Raw genomic sequence first — 13,215 nt, forward strand, 5'->3', positions numbered from 1 at the left:
TTAGCCCAATATAAAAATATTTCAGTGCTTGGATTTTAAAGTATTATGAGGTATTGGGCCTACAGGGAGCCCGGTTTCAATAGAACCCATCGACGCTCCACTGCAGAAGTTCCTCCAGACTTGGGCTATCGAGGGTGAACTGCTGCAGAGAAGTGAACTACAAATTCTTCCTGATTGCAGATATGTTTTCGGCTGCTCGCTTGCGGTTCCCACAATTTGGTAAATAATGCAAACAGAAAGAGAACTTTTCCGTTTCGCGTTCAATTTCTGATCTTTCACTCATTTGCAGGCACTTGTGGAGGTAAGAATCATCTGTTGCGCAGGAAAATGGTGCCCAAGTCTTCTATTTCTGGAAAAGAGATGCACGTTTTCCAGAGCTTGAATGGACTTCGAGCCTTAGCCGACAGGGTTCACTTCAAGGTAAAACTCCGCTGTTTTCCTTTTTCCTGCTTCCGTTCCTTTTGAAGTGAAGGTCAACCGATTTGATTCATTCGTACTATGGACATCTACATTTTCTAAATTGTAATTATTCTTAGATTGTTCTTTTGTTTTTTGGCGTAAATTCTTCCTCTTATACCATTTTTTCCCTCACATATAATAGAAAACAATAATAGGATTTGTAAAAGAATCATTTTTTATTCCCGTGTTTGCAGGCTTGGTTCTTAGACCAGTTTGGTGTCCTTCACGATGGAAAGCAGCCTTACCCTGGGGCGATTTCAACGTGTATGTTAGTTTGTAAAGTTCGGTAATTGGTAAGCTTACTGGTTGGTAGTTTAGCTTTTATTTTGTTTTTGTGATTCTTTGGTTGAAGCCTGCTGCACCTTGTGACAGTAGAAAAGCTTGCGAGTCAGGGAGTTAAGTTGGTGATTATAAGCAATTCATCCAGGCGTGCATCTACAACCATAGAGAAAATGAAAAGCCTAGGGTTTGATTCGTCTCTGTTTCTTGGGGCCATCACAAGTGGGGAATTGACACATCAGTACCTTGCCAGGTTTGTCAGTTCGAGAGGAACTGATATTTACTATGCGGATCGATACAAATAAGCTTCTGATCTCTTTCTCTCTTTCCCACTCACTACACATTATACACACACTCACACTGAGGCAGACAGAGAACCACGAAACACAAAGAATATTTATGTTTCTGTATGGATATCCATAGACACACTCAGAAAGGCTCAACACATTTATGTTCTAGTATGAAATCCCTTTTGTAGTGATGCTTCTTTATGTTCAAGATTTTCTCCTTGATTAAGGGAATTAGTTTGTTATTAGTTTTCTTTTGTATAATGAACAGGAGGGATGATTTGTGGTTTGCTAAACTTGGAAACTCCTGCATACACATGACATGGAGTGATCGTGGCGCAATATCTCTTGAGGCAGGACACTTCCTTCAAAAAATGTTTTGAATTTGTTGCCATCTCGTTTATTTTCCTTGTAGGTTGTATATCTGAAAATAGTTTATTTAGATCATGGTTTTGATCATGGGTGGATACTAGCTGACCTAAAGGGGGAATACTTGCCTTTGAGATGGAACTGGATTATTTTTTCTTAAAGATGAATCATTCCTTAATTATTTTTTCCCTAACCCTCCCAGGAATTCCACCTCTCTCATGGGTGTCCTAAGCCCAAGGCTTTTTTTTATTTTTATTTTTATTTTTGTAGCTATAAACTTTTGTAGTTTCAGTTTCTCCTAGTAACATTTTCTCCTTGAAAGAAACACACTATGTGATGGCCTGTTCTGTTGCGATTGTGATTGTTCTTGTCTTGTAGGGTTTAGACTTGCAAGTTGTGGAAAACATTGAAGATGCAGATTTCATTCTAGCTCATGGCACTGAAGCCCTTGGCCTCCCTTCTGGTGATGCACTTCCAATGAAACTTGAGGATCTTGAGAAGATACTGGAGGGCTGTGCTTTAAAGAAAATTCCTATGGTTGTAGCAAATCCTGATTTTGTTACTGTTGAAGCTAGAGCCCTGCTGGTCATGCCTGGTAAGGTGCAGGCCTCATTAATTGGAATCTGTTTAATTTGAATCATCCAATCTTTCCTAAATGTTTAATGTGGACATGATATTTGATGCTCCCTCCAATGGTGCAGAAAAAAAATCTGAGAAAAGCAAAACTGCAGAAAAGTTAATACCTTGTTGAAGATAGCATGTCTTGTCGTCTTGTGCTTATTTCAAGATACAAGGAAAACTGTTCCAGTGCATTTGACACTAAGCACTTTTCTATCGAGTTATTTTTTTGTTTCTCTCTCTTTTTATTTTTATTTTTATTTTTTTATGAAGCCTATTTTTCCCTTTTCTGTTTGACCCTATTTTACTGACACTGTTATATGCTGATGTACTTTGTATTGAGATCAAACAAAGTTAAAAATGTTATGTGAAAAACTAATCATGCCTTGAAGAAGTTGTTCATAAAGTTATTCTTTACCAACACTTGCCTAGGTTAAAGTCTATATTTCTAGTTGTGGAACACACTTATTGACACAAAAAGAAGTTCTCAAAGTACTTACAACATAGAATCTTTTGCCTATTGGTGAAGCTATTCTTCTGCGATGCGTTTATCGTTTCTGGCGATTCTTTTACTTGCTTTTATTTATCTTATTTCTTAAGAAGGTTTGTAAGATGCGCACTTGTGTTTGTGTTAGGTACTTTGGCTGCCAAGTATGAAAAGCTTGGTGGTGAAGTGAAATGGATGGGAAAACCAGATGAGGTATGTGAAACAGTATCCTGTAACAATTCTTTATTTTGAAAAATTATAGGCCCCATTAGTGCCTCTGGTTGGAAATTTATATCTCAGGAAAAGCTAGAAATGTTTTCCATAAGATACACATTTTCAATAAACCTTCAGATAAATTCCTATTAGTGCTTTACTAGGAAATTATATGGAAAATTTTAGAAATTTTCAAGGAAAATTAAGGCCCCGTTAGTGCCTTTTCCAGGAAATGCTAGAAAGGCATTTCTAGTTGAAATACGTTTCTAGGGACCATTTTTATAAATGGACTTGTTAGTGCCTTTTTCCAAGGAAATAAATGAAAATTAATAATCAATCTCATACATTACCATCCTTATCCGATAAATTTTCAATAAAATAAATTGTTAAATATAAAATTATCTTGTGTTGAAAATATTACAACATCAATTGTCATATACTTATTTAAAAAAATTTCACATGGTTTTCAGGCCTATTTTGACTTGAAAATCTTACCTGGAAAATTATTATGATTTCCTGATAAAAACTTCCAACTAGAAAAATGTTTCCAGGAAACATGAGACACTAATTGTCATTGGAAACGTATTTCTACTAGAAATATCTTTCCAACGTTTCCTGGAAAAGGCACTAATAGGGCCATAGCCTCTCATAGATAGGAAGTGTAGCTTCTTCTGAATTCTAAGAGATTCATATGCAGAATTACCTGAATCTCAGCTTCAGGGCTTATTATAGTTCTTCTTCACATAAGTCGTACCTTTTTTCCTGTTTATATTGTCTAACACTTCTTGGTTATCAAAACTCCGCTAGGTTATATACAAATCTGCAATGGCCATGGCTGGTGTTGAGGCCTGTGATTGTATTGCTGTGGGTGATTCTCTCCATCATGATATAAAGGGTGCAAATGTATCTGGAATTCAATCAGCCTTCATCACTGGAGGTATCCATGCCAATGAGCTGGGACTTGTTTCTTTTGGGGACGTTGCTCAACCAAGTGCTCTTGAATCTCTAATATCAGAGTATGATGCTTATCCAACTTATGTCTTACCCGCCTTCCAGTGGTAGCATCACTTAATCTTGGTAAGAAATAGTCCATCTTCACGTTTCTGCATTTACCTAGACGTTTAATAAACTTGCTTGAATAAATATATGCAATAAACCTGAGTAGTTCCAATTGGATCTCTTGTTTTGTTGGTTGAATTGCTGCCATGATTTTATAATATTCAAATTGAAGCTACAAATTGTTTTTACCTTTCTACAGACATCTCTCCCCGCCAAACCCCATGGCTGGCAATGCCCTAGTAATGAGATTGGATTTGCTGGTTATCAAAGGAACAGATAACTTCTCAAACACATCTGCACCCTTGCTTTCCTTCGACTCAAAGAAATGGCGATGGTGAACTTACTCTGAATCTTGTAGGAGCATATCACAAGCATTGAATTACTGAATAACTTTGCAACCTTCAGCTGTCTTGTGAACTGCTTTTTCTTCTTTACTGGTGTTGAAAGAACTGACCAAGACATTGCTCATACTTCATGTTGAGCATACTATACTTAGTTTTCATTCTTCAATTAAACCATACTATACTTAGTTTTTGCACTTCCCTTGTTTCCATTAGGAGAATTGCAAACGCCAAATAGTGAAATAAACCTTCTTGGTTCGATTAGAACTTTTATTCTTTCAAATAAAAATATATTTTTTGAATGTTTTGCTCGCAACATATTTACAATATAATTGTGAACACCATGTGTGGGTATAATAATGTACAAACAGTTTCAACAACTTAACCTCTCCTGTTGTTAAAGAAAGCTATGTTGTGGCCATCATATGAATTCTGCTCCAAGAGGGGATATTTCTCGAGTAACTCGTATCTTGAAAGCGTGTCTTTCTCAGTTCGAGGAGTCCATAGAACCTGAACAGCCTGCAACAGAGTTTTCCCCAAAGCAATGCATATGGTAATCAGAATATATTGAATATGAAAGAGGTTTTTGAAAATTGCACTCTCTGTGAGTTTGTACTGAACTAAAAAAGACAGATTTTCAATACCAGATTAATCTTGGTAGGCACTGAGCCTAGTTTTTCCAACATTTGCTTCAAGTCTACTTTGCCATCAACAACGACAGGGGGTTCATAAACTCCATTAGTCGCCACCAGGGCAGTTACCTGGAAAAGGAACACTTTGATTTTAGCCTCAGCAATAACCTATAAAAATCTTTAGTTCCAAAATTTGATGCTTTAGATTTAGACAATGTTGGTCCATTAAGGATACCACAATGTACTCTTTGCTGGATGCCTTGCGACCGTCACTGGCACTGCTTTGCTTCTTCCTGCCATTCACATTAACAATTGTCACCTCATCAATCTTTTGACGTTCTTCCTCGAAGAGTTGATCAAACCATTTCTTCCCATCTTCAAGATTCTCTTTAATATCAATCTGTATAATTGTGTTTTGGAGGTACAGAAGCTCAGTACATTATTATCCAAACAAAAGGAATTTACCATGCAAGGCAAAGTCAGAAAAAAGAGAGTCAATAGGAAAATTCAAAGATACAGAATCACTAAATATAAACAGTTCTGTAATTTAAATTGTAGAAAGTCAACCACAAACAAGTTTAAAACACTAGCTTTACCCAACATAGATAAATACTACCAAGATTCCTTTTTTTTCCCTTCTGAATAGCAAAGCAGAGTATTTTCCAGTTCAATGTCAGAACCTAAAAAATTCGATTTAGTGTTTCAATTACTTGTTCAAAATAATTTTAAACGACTTGCTATTTCATTGTTTTTTTTATAAACATGTGCCAGTATAAAAAGAAGCATTGGGTTTAGCAAGTAGGGATATCGACAAACATAACCTAAACCAAAGAACTCATAGGGAGGAACTGTAATTACGCTAAGTACTCCTATGTCTTTAGTACAAGTTGGGATTTATTGAGGCAACAAAAAAATGCCTACGACCTCTGATACAAAGGCCAGTGGATTCCTAGTTAGAGGACTACTCACATGCTTCTGTTTTAGAGGCACAAGTATTTGTTGTTTCAGCAAATCCCTACCCTGTTAGTAGGGTTGTTGATTAGAGCAGGTAATGTAAAGCAGGTGCAGGGCTGCAATTCCGTGTAATATAGATCAATATATTACACAATAACCTTTCTACAGGAAATAATCCAAATGCAGAGTCTTCAACAATGTAGGACTAAGCAGAAAAATGTAACTTTCCTATCAAAGTTTAACTTATTTTTATAGTTTATGAGACTTTAAAGTCTACAGTGAGCAGCTGTCTCTACTTGATATTGAACCACTGCCACATGAATCCTTTGCATATATCTAAACCAGAAGCTAAATAACAAGTTCAATGAAATCAAGATCAGAAAAATAGACAATTATATCCGAGACAGGAGCATCATATTTCTCTGATGAGAGTAATCTGATATAAAGGATAACTGCATAAAAGAAAAGATACTTCAAGGCTAATTTTCAAAATTTCTGAACTACAATATCTTATTCAATCAAAGTAGCCAATTTATGTCATCCCAAAAGGAAGGAAAGAAATGTTTTATACTGTACTCAAGAACAATAAGATTTTGCTCACAGAGGAGAAACCGTAGAGGCAATATGGTTGATGCCGAAGCAAAGCTAACAGTGTCTCTGTAACAAAAAAATGAATCACCAAACGCAACTAGAAACTAAGATATTGCTAAAACATTCTTGTGATTAATGCTAATCACGTGCTTTACCTTTCAAGACCAGGCTAAATCCCTCCCGACTGGAAGTGTCTGCAGTTTCAGCAATTAGATTAAGATCTCTCTGAAGCGTCGATGCTGCCCCAGATAAACCTACCTGAAGATTCAGAACCAAAAATCGTCACACTAAACAAATAAGTACACAAAATTTGAAGCTCATATCATATAAAATCAATGATTCAAACCTTAGGTAGATACTACCTGAAGCTTAATCACACTCGTCATCTTCTGTTCCGGTGCACCATGAGGACCAAAAATCACATCCGCAAGCCTAGGCAAAAGGAAAAACAAAGCCACCGCCCCCATCAGGAACCCGCACTTACTGCGACAGAATGATGAGGAGGATTTATCCTTGTTAGTCCTATCACCCAATGGGGACGATGCGGGTAAACGGGAATAACAAGTACATATCGATTGCGAACAGTGAGGACATGTCGAGGGATAGTTCGGATAATCATCTTCCGACGAATTCGATCGGAAGTCAGAGCCGCCCATGACTCCACCCGTCGTCATGTTCTTTCAATTTCTCGCTCCCTCTTTCCCTTCTTCTTCTTCTTCTTCTTCTTCTTCTTCTATCTTCTGCAGTTTTTCCCCGTTGCCAGGTTCTCACAGCGAGTCTCTCCTCTCCTCCAAATATGAGATCCTGTACTTCTTTAAAAATAGCGGTAGGGAGGCGGTTTAGGACCCGGATCGGTTACCTTTGAATCCGATACGTATCGGCGATACATCCACCACTTCCGAACGTAGGTTACCCGATTCAAGTGTACCGGACAAGGGTGTTTCCGTAACTTCCTCTCCCGTTTTGACGATATTCTTCTGTTCAAAATCTGCACGCAGACGCAGTAGTAGTGGAAAGACGAGGCTGTAGGAGAAACAGCTAGGGAAATGTCGTTGCTGCTTCAAACAAATTTCGCACAGAGAGCAGTCTTCTCTTCCAGCTGTTCGAAGAGTCCTGGTCACATATACCAAAGCTGCAGCTCTCATGGCGTCTACTTCTTCCGCTCTCGGAGGAGTCGCAGCTCTCATCATCTTCTGGTCTCTGTTTCGGCATCCTCTGACTCCAACCCTCCCGATCCTCAACCCAGAGGGACGAATCCCCGTCAGAAACCCAAAGTTTCTTTAGGAAAGACTGAGGTCTCCGATAAGGATAAAGAGAAAGACCTACTCACCACGAAACCACGGAAACCCAGGCGAGGGCGGAGGAGTGAGGCCGCTGCGGTGGAGGATTTCGTGCGGGATTCCCTTGAGCGCACGTTTTCTGAAATAAGAAAGCAGGGTTCGGGCGTTCTGGATGATAAAGGGGAGGTTCTGAAGTCCAGGGCGGAGGAGAGAGACGAAGGTGAAGATGATGATGATGATGATGATAGGGAGGGAAAAAGGGATAAGGGGAAAAAACAAATGGTTGAGGAAGATGATCCTGACTGGCCCCTGGATGCTGATGTTGGTTGGGGAATTCGAGCTTCGGAGTATTTTGAAAAGCATTCAATAAAAAATGTGGTTGAAAACGGAGTTGAGATTGATTGGGAAGGAGAGCTGGATGATTCTTGGATAAAGGAAATTAATTGCTTGGAATGGGAGAGCTTTGCGTTCCATCCCAGTCCCTTGATTGTCCTCGTCTTTGAGCGGTACAACAGGTATTCCTTCTGATTATCAACTTAATTTATTTTTTATCCTTTTTCTTTTTCTTGATTCTATGAGGGCTTTTAGCTTAATTCATGGTGGTAATCGTCTATGTTGTCCCACCATTTGGTGTTTTTCGAATAAAATGTAAAAACAATTGTTTCCTGCGTTCTCTTCATTTATTCGCTATTTTCTATTTGAACTTCTAATGTGCAGGGCAACAGAAAATTGGAAGCTTTTGAAGGAGCTGGAGAAGGCATTCAAGGTTTACTGGAAAGCAAAAGATCGATTACCTCCTCGGGTATTGGTTTTTGTTATCCCAATTACTCAAATTTTATTTTCTCTAACCCATTTAATTAATTTCAATATTTTTTCCTGATGAATGGAATGAATACAAGCAGACAGTGAAGATTGATATAAACATTGAGAGAGACTTGGCCTACGCTCTTAGAGTCAAAGAATGCCCACAACTGTTATTTCTAAGAGGAAACAAAGTTTTGTACAGGGAGAAAGGTAAAGCCTGTTCAAAATTCTAAAATAATACTCGCGAAAAGTGTTTAAATTGAGATTGCTTACTGATTGGAAGTTCATAAGGTCAAAAGTTCCCTGTTTGTTTTGTTGTCTGTTAACATAGTTTTTCGCATGTCCAGAGATCAGAACAGCAGATGAATTGGTGCAGATGATTGCACATTTCTATTACAATGCAAAGAAACCTTTGTGGATTGATGATGCAGCTGTTGCTCCAAAATACTGATCAGTTTTACGACAGGTGCTTCTAATTCCCTAATCTTCTTTTGCTTCCAGCTTCAAAATAGTAGCTTGTTATTCTTGTTACTTTGTTGAAAACTTAGGGAAATGATGAGTTCTTCTGGGATTTTTCTTTTGGGAGTGGGAATAATGGTGCCATACTGATCATTTTATGCCAAGCCATTTATGCGCATTGAAATCAAAGACAAACTTTGAGGCTTGTAGAAGACTTTTTCATATTGGTTGAGTGTTTTATGCCAGTTATCACCTGACATAGCCCTGTGTCAGGCTTAGGACTCAAAGACTGCAAGTATAACTGGCATCGTTATTTGTACCTTGGTTACATTTTGTGGTAATATTTTGTGCATTTACATTGTAGCTATGACTACTTCAAGTGCCCAGATAGCTCATTTGATTGCTCAACAAGAACGTTCAATCATGCTACATTAGTTTGAAGATTGGTTGGTACCTCTCGAAATCGACTACTTGGCTATCTTTGGAAATGGCTTTGGTGGCTTGGCTGTCTAAGAACCTGAAGTTATCAACCAAAAAGGACTCTAGACTGTTGCCGTTCTTGTTTTCTGCTTTAATAAAAAAGTTCTTATGACCAGATTGGTAGATATGACTGATGTGGAATTAAACACAGGTTACTTTTACAAAGATTTGGTCACAAGTGAACACTCAGCACTGTACTTCAAAATAAGCAGATGGTTTATTTGTAAAAACAACAAAGACCTTCTAAAGATGACATATGAATATACATACAGTTCCACTGCTGTGCCTTTTCGAAGTAATCATGGACACCGAGCACTGATGGCCAGTTTCATTAACTGGTCCTTTTATATAATTATTTGTTTACAGAATCTTTCAATTTATAGACTAATGTCACCAGATGCCTCTTATTAAAATCTCTGCTGTACAAGAAGTTTGAAAGCCTCAAGAATATGACCACTGGAGTTCTGAATTTACACCTTCAAGAACTGACAAAGCCAAATGTAAGCAGATGATATTAGAAATCTAAACTACAACAACAAATGATACTGAAAAACCATGCAAAATGCAAGAGTGGATCGTTTAGGAAGTCATTCTGATGAGAATTGTTCTACAGAAAATGAAATTTATGACAGAAACTTACGATAACTTGGCTTGTACTCCGGTAAACTGATGTATCTAGGGCATGAACTTCTTGAACCCATCACGTTGTCTTGACCAATAGACAGAACCCCACAATCCCGTGGCTGGAAAAAACCATAAGAAGGTCTTACATAATTTAGATTTGAAATCCAGGTAATATAAACCAAAACTGCTTGATAATGGGTTTTCCAAGGAGAAGAACTTTATCCTAACCGTGAAATCTTTATGGAAGCATATCCTGAGTTCTTCCACAGCACTATGAGAACAGACCAGTATGGGCAATGACCCCACCGCTTTCTTTATGATAGCAACAATGTCTCCCAAAGGATAATGTTCACTATTACTTGTCGGTGCATATCCAGCGTCATTCAGAATTTTCTGGTGTGCACACAATGAAGTCACAGTAAATAAAATTGCTAGGCAGTCATCATACATCATAATATAACTTGGAAGTTGTAAGCATATTTATTTTAAATCTCATGTGATCCACTTTTGGAAAGTCGAGAAAAATCCATGGACCTAGTATACATTAAACTGAGTAACTAAAACTAATGGATGTCATCAATTTTTAACTGACCGTAATGTTAAATTTGAAGTAGAGATCAAGGGCTGTCTTGAAGTAGCTGTACTCATCTTTAATTACTGGATATGAACAGGTCCCATGCTTTTCTGCAAAAAATTAGTTACCCAGTAAGATAAGATCATGGCAATGAAGCACCGTTACACCAAAACAAATCTAAAATATGCCAGTCCTTAGTTCATGGAAAATCGCCTTTTACCCCATTGCATAATACCTTAAATTATAAATATTCACTGCCCAACAAAAAAAGAAAAGCTCACAAATACCAGCTCGAAATAGAACATAATGGATCACAGAGCTGTGCTGGAAGATAATATGAAAACAAATTCCAGAAACGGAAAATGATCAAGAATTTCCAAGCTCCTAGTATATGATAGACTAGAAATTTTTTCATGATATATAGGATTTTTGTAGATCAAGACTTGGAATGGAGCAGTTAGCCTGTGAAGGAATAATTCAGCTCTTATACATTCTTAGGTAACCCCTTCCATACATAATTTATATTTCTGAAAGTAATTGGCTCATGAGAAAATTCGTACATGAAATTACACAACTCAATCTCAGAACTGTATATAACTGTTCTTATTTGATCTTTGACAACAACTCAGAACTCTATAAATACTCTGTTTTTTTGTAACTGGGATGTCCAGGCCTGGACGTATTCATAATAGAATTTGAAATATAGAATACATGGAACAAACTGCAAAAGCATAAGGGATCCCGGAACTTATTCAACAGTACTAAAAGGCAAAAGAGACCTTCTGGCATGACATTACAAGTTTATTTTTTTAAGAATAAATGGCATTAAAATTTCAAGATATTTTATTCCCATAACGGTCCAATGAAAACAACTAAAATCAAAATCAAGAAAGAAGTCTTACCCCACTGCACTTGTAAATCCAGCCAAACCATGCATAGTAAGGACATCAGAAGAAAATATTGTCAGGGTCGAGTCAATTAGTAGATAAAGAAAAGGAAATACAGAACGCCAATGTCAGCACCACCTCATGCGCCCAAAACAATCCCTTCCCACCATGGCAGTTTGATGAAGAACTGCAAGTTAAGGATGGCCAGTACTTGTTGAGTATCTCAATGAGTGGCTTGATCTACAATGATTAAGCACCTAAGGATTAGATGTGATATTAAACGCAGTGGACTACAATGAAATTGTTCAATTGACAAATGCACCTTATGTATGTCAAATTCAGATCCACTGCAGCACGAAGGCCAAGATCCATCATCATAATCAGTCCAAAGACCATCTTTAACACAGAAGTTCAGGACAGAAACAATGATTTGAGGATGTGTTAGATCATTCCAAGATTTTCATAAACACAAGAGAACATCTCAAAGATACTAGGTTACACTCACGTATTGTAAATTCTGAAGTAGCAGCAGAGCTGCAAAATAAACCAAAGATAAACGTTGCGTTAATTTTATTTTCATAACATTTAATAACATCAGCAGTATAGATGGAACAAACGAAGTCCGCAAATTAAAACTAAAATTAAAAAACTAACCTGATAACTGTCATGGGGCAAATTAAACAAAGAAATGGAAAACTAACTGATAGAAGACCCAATTAACTGTTTATCTAACCAAATGCAGATTCGTACTGTTCCAGCTCAGACTTCGAGGAGAAGAAAAAAAAGAGGTAATTATTGAATAACAGGACACCAACAAAACCAATATTGGATAAAAGAATGAGATTTTAAAATAAGCCTATCCAACAAAATTTACAAAAAATAAAAATAAAAAAATCACCTGGAACAGAATAAAAGAAAAGGAAACTGGACTTTATAAATCTATCCATCTGCGAACAACAAAAGTAACAGTCTATGCGATCAACCGGAAAGAAACCAGCAAATGAAAAATGGCTTCTGAGTTTTTACCCAAATATTGGATCCACCCATCGTTCCCCGCAATCACAAAGAAAAAGCTGACAGAACAAGAAAAGAATGAGAAAAGAGTTGCTTAGTCATGCCTTTTGCAGCATCCGTTGGAGGGACAGCAATGTCGGGTTCTCTGGCAGAGTGTACCGGGCCATTGAAGCGCAAGAAGAAAATAATCAAACTCTCTCTGCTCTTCGCAAAAGGTATGAGGGCACAGTGAAAGCATCAGAAGGAGAACAAATGAGATAGATGTGGAGATGGCTCCCCCTGCAACCGCGAGAGACGCCATCTCTGCAGCCTTCTTCGCCAGTTTCGATTTGACTCTCCTGTTTTTATGAAAGGAAAAGCAATAATTAGTGTGGGGTGACCCATCCGAGTCTCCACCAATCGCAGCTCTTCCTCTTCCCGTCAGAGTTAGAAAAACGCGGTAAAGCGGACACGAGGATACCCGTCGTCGAGTTCGAAGACCAAGAGATATTTCGTGATGTTCGGAGTCGGTAATCGGTTTCCAATGATTAGAGGGAATCTTACACAAGAACAAGGAAATATTCCCTATCGGGATGTCCGCTTCTTCTACGGGTGCTCTACCTTCCACATGGATTTCGACCACTCAATCACTTTACTCAGGTAAGTTTGGTAGATTGTGTGGTTTTCGTAAATCTAAGTCTCGTATTGGATCAGCCATGATAGATACTAACTATAGGAATTCCAAGAAAGTGAAGTATACAATACAGTGCTGCTGCTAATGCAGAGCTTTCTTGTGATTATGAGAACTCTTTAAGATAATCGTCA

General features: G+C 37.8%; 4 protein-coding genes across 5 annotated transcripts; 2 read left to right on the forward strand and 2 right to left on the reverse strand.

Moving 5' to 3' along the window:
• Positions 1 to 80: 80 nt before the first annotated feature.
• LOC137944903 (uncharacterized) lies at positions 81 to 4,330 on the forward strand. 2 transcript variants are annotated; one of them, XM_068790707.1, is made up of 9 exons: positions 81 to 219; positions 290 to 420; positions 654 to 723; positions 832 to 991; positions 1,297 to 1,378; positions 1,773 to 1,989; positions 2,648 to 2,712; positions 3,520 to 3,789; positions 3,971 to 4,330. In XM_068790707.1, the coding sequence occupies exons 1-8, from the start codon at positions 183 to 185 to the stop codon at positions 3,772 to 3,774; spliced, it is 1,017 nt and encodes a 338-aa protein (XP_068646808.1). In that variant the 5' UTR covers positions 81 to 182; the 3' UTR covers positions 3,775 to 3,789; positions 3,971 to 4,330. The 2 variants fall into 2 exon arrangements, with proteins under 2 accessions (XP_068646808.1, XP_068646816.1); XM_068790715.1 differs by having other exon boundaries at positions 324 to 420; positions 3,971 to 4,328.
• Positions 4,331 to 4,374: 44 nt separating this feature from the next.
• Positions 4,375 to 7,168, reverse strand: LOC137944915 (FLUCTUATING-LIGHT-ACCLIMATION protein 1, chloroplastic-like). The gene is made up of 6 exons (XM_068790729.1): positions 6,652 to 7,168; positions 6,445 to 6,547; positions 6,300 to 6,355; positions 4,980 to 5,144; positions 4,757 to 4,873; positions 4,375 to 4,631 (listed from the first exon to the last, which is right to left on the reverse strand). The coding sequence occupies exons 1-6, from the start codon at positions 6,961 to 6,963 to the stop codon at positions 4,494 to 4,496; spliced, it is 891 nt and encodes a 296-aa protein (XP_068646830.1). The 5' UTR covers positions 6,964 to 7,168; the 3' UTR covers positions 4,375 to 4,493.
• A 123-nt stretch (positions 7,169 to 7,291) lies between these two features.
• On the forward strand, positions 7,292 to 9,397 carry LOC137944897 (thioredoxin-like fold domain-containing protein MRL7 homolog, chloroplastic). Its single transcript, XM_068790695.1, has 5 exons — positions 7,292 to 8,084; positions 8,287 to 8,371; positions 8,472 to 8,583; positions 8,721 to 8,839; positions 9,197 to 9,397. Exons 1-4 carry the CDS (start codon positions 7,336 to 7,338, stop codon positions 8,822 to 8,824), a joined length of 1,050 nt encoding a protein of 349 aa, XP_068646796.1. The 5' UTR covers positions 7,292 to 7,335; the 3' UTR covers positions 8,825 to 8,839; positions 9,197 to 9,397.
• An 82-nt stretch (positions 9,398 to 9,479) lies between these two features.
• On the reverse strand, positions 9,480 to 12,725 carry LOC137944924 (ribonuclease 2-like). The gene is made up of 9 exons (XM_068790741.1): positions 12,516 to 12,725; positions 11,903 to 11,931; positions 11,720 to 11,793; positions 11,536 to 11,637; positions 11,413 to 11,416; positions 10,529 to 10,620; positions 10,165 to 10,329; positions 9,953 to 10,055; positions 9,480 to 9,797 (listed from the first exon to the last, which is right to left on the reverse strand). Exons 1-9 carry the CDS (start codon positions 12,710 to 12,712, stop codon positions 9,754 to 9,756), a joined length of 810 nt encoding a protein of 269 aa, XP_068646842.1. The 5' UTR covers positions 12,713 to 12,725; the 3' UTR covers positions 9,480 to 9,753.
• Between the last annotated feature and the right edge of the window lie 490 nt (positions 12,726 to 13,215).

The sequence above is a fragment of the Aristolochia californica genome, unplaced genomic scaffold (assembly GCF_029961685.1).
Source record: "Aristolochia californica isolate CCGP_79_NKW_82.1479 unplaced genomic scaffold, dmAriCali1.0.hap1 SCAF_1, whole genome shotgun sequence".
Taxonomy (NCBI): domain Eukaryota; kingdom Viridiplantae; phylum Streptophyta; class Magnoliopsida; order Piperales; family Aristolochiaceae; genus Aristolochia; species Aristolochia californica.

What these genes read in the sequence shown, in the direction of transcription:
- LOC137944903 (XM_068790707.1), top strand. Translation starts at nt 183, where the DNA reads ATGTTTTCGGCTGCTCGCTTGCGGTTCCCACAATTTG. An exon ending in AGCCCTGCTGGTCATGCCTG is followed by an intron (nt 1,990 to 2,647) that starts GTAAGGTGCAGG and finishes TGTTTGTGTTAG; the next exon opens with GTACTTTGGCTGCCAAGTAT. An exon ending in GGATGGGAAAACCAGATGAG is followed by an intron (nt 2,713 to 3,519) that starts GTATGTGAAACA and finishes AAACTCCGCTAG; the next exon opens with GTTATATACAAATCTGCAAT.
- LOC137944915 (XM_068790729.1), bottom strand. Translation starts at nt 6,963, where the DNA reads ATGACGACGGGTGGAGTCATGGGCGGCTCTGACTTCCGATCGAATTCG. An exon ending in CGAGTGTGATTAAGCTTCAG is followed by an intron (nt 6,548 to 6,651) that starts GTAGTATCTACC and finishes CTGAATCTTCAG; the next exon opens with GTAGGTTTATCTGGGGCAGC. An exon ending in GCCTCTACGGTTTCTCCTCT is followed by an intron (nt 5,145 to 6,299) that starts GTGAGCAAAATC and finishes ACAATTATACAG; the next exon opens with ATTGATATTAAAGAGAATCT.
- LOC137944897 (XM_068790695.1), top strand. Translation starts at nt 7,336, where the DNA reads ATGTCGTTGCTGCTTCAAACAAATTTCGCACAGAGAGCAGTCTTCTCT. An exon ending in GTCTTTGAGCGGTACAACAG is followed by an intron (nt 8,085 to 8,286) that starts GTATTCCTTCTG and finishes TCTAATGTGCAG; the next exon opens with GGCAACAGAAAATTGGAAGC. An exon ending in AAGATCGATTACCTCCTCGG is followed by an intron (nt 8,372 to 8,471) that starts GTATTGGTTTTT and finishes GAATACAAGCAG; the next exon opens with ACAGTGAAGATTGATATAAA.
- LOC137944924 (XM_068790741.1), bottom strand. Translation starts at nt 12,712, where the DNA reads ATGGCGTCTCTCGCGGTTGCAGGGGGAGCCATCTCCACATCTATCTCA. An exon ending in TCCAACGGATGCTGCAAAAG is followed by an intron (nt 11,932 to 12,515) that starts GCATGACTAAGC and finishes TTTATTTTGCAG; the next exon opens with CTCTGCTGCTACTTCAGAAT. An exon ending in CTGAATTTGACATACATAAG is followed by an intron (nt 11,638 to 11,719) that starts GTGCATTTGTCA and finishes TAATCATTGTAG; the next exon opens with ATCAAGCCACTCATTGAGAT.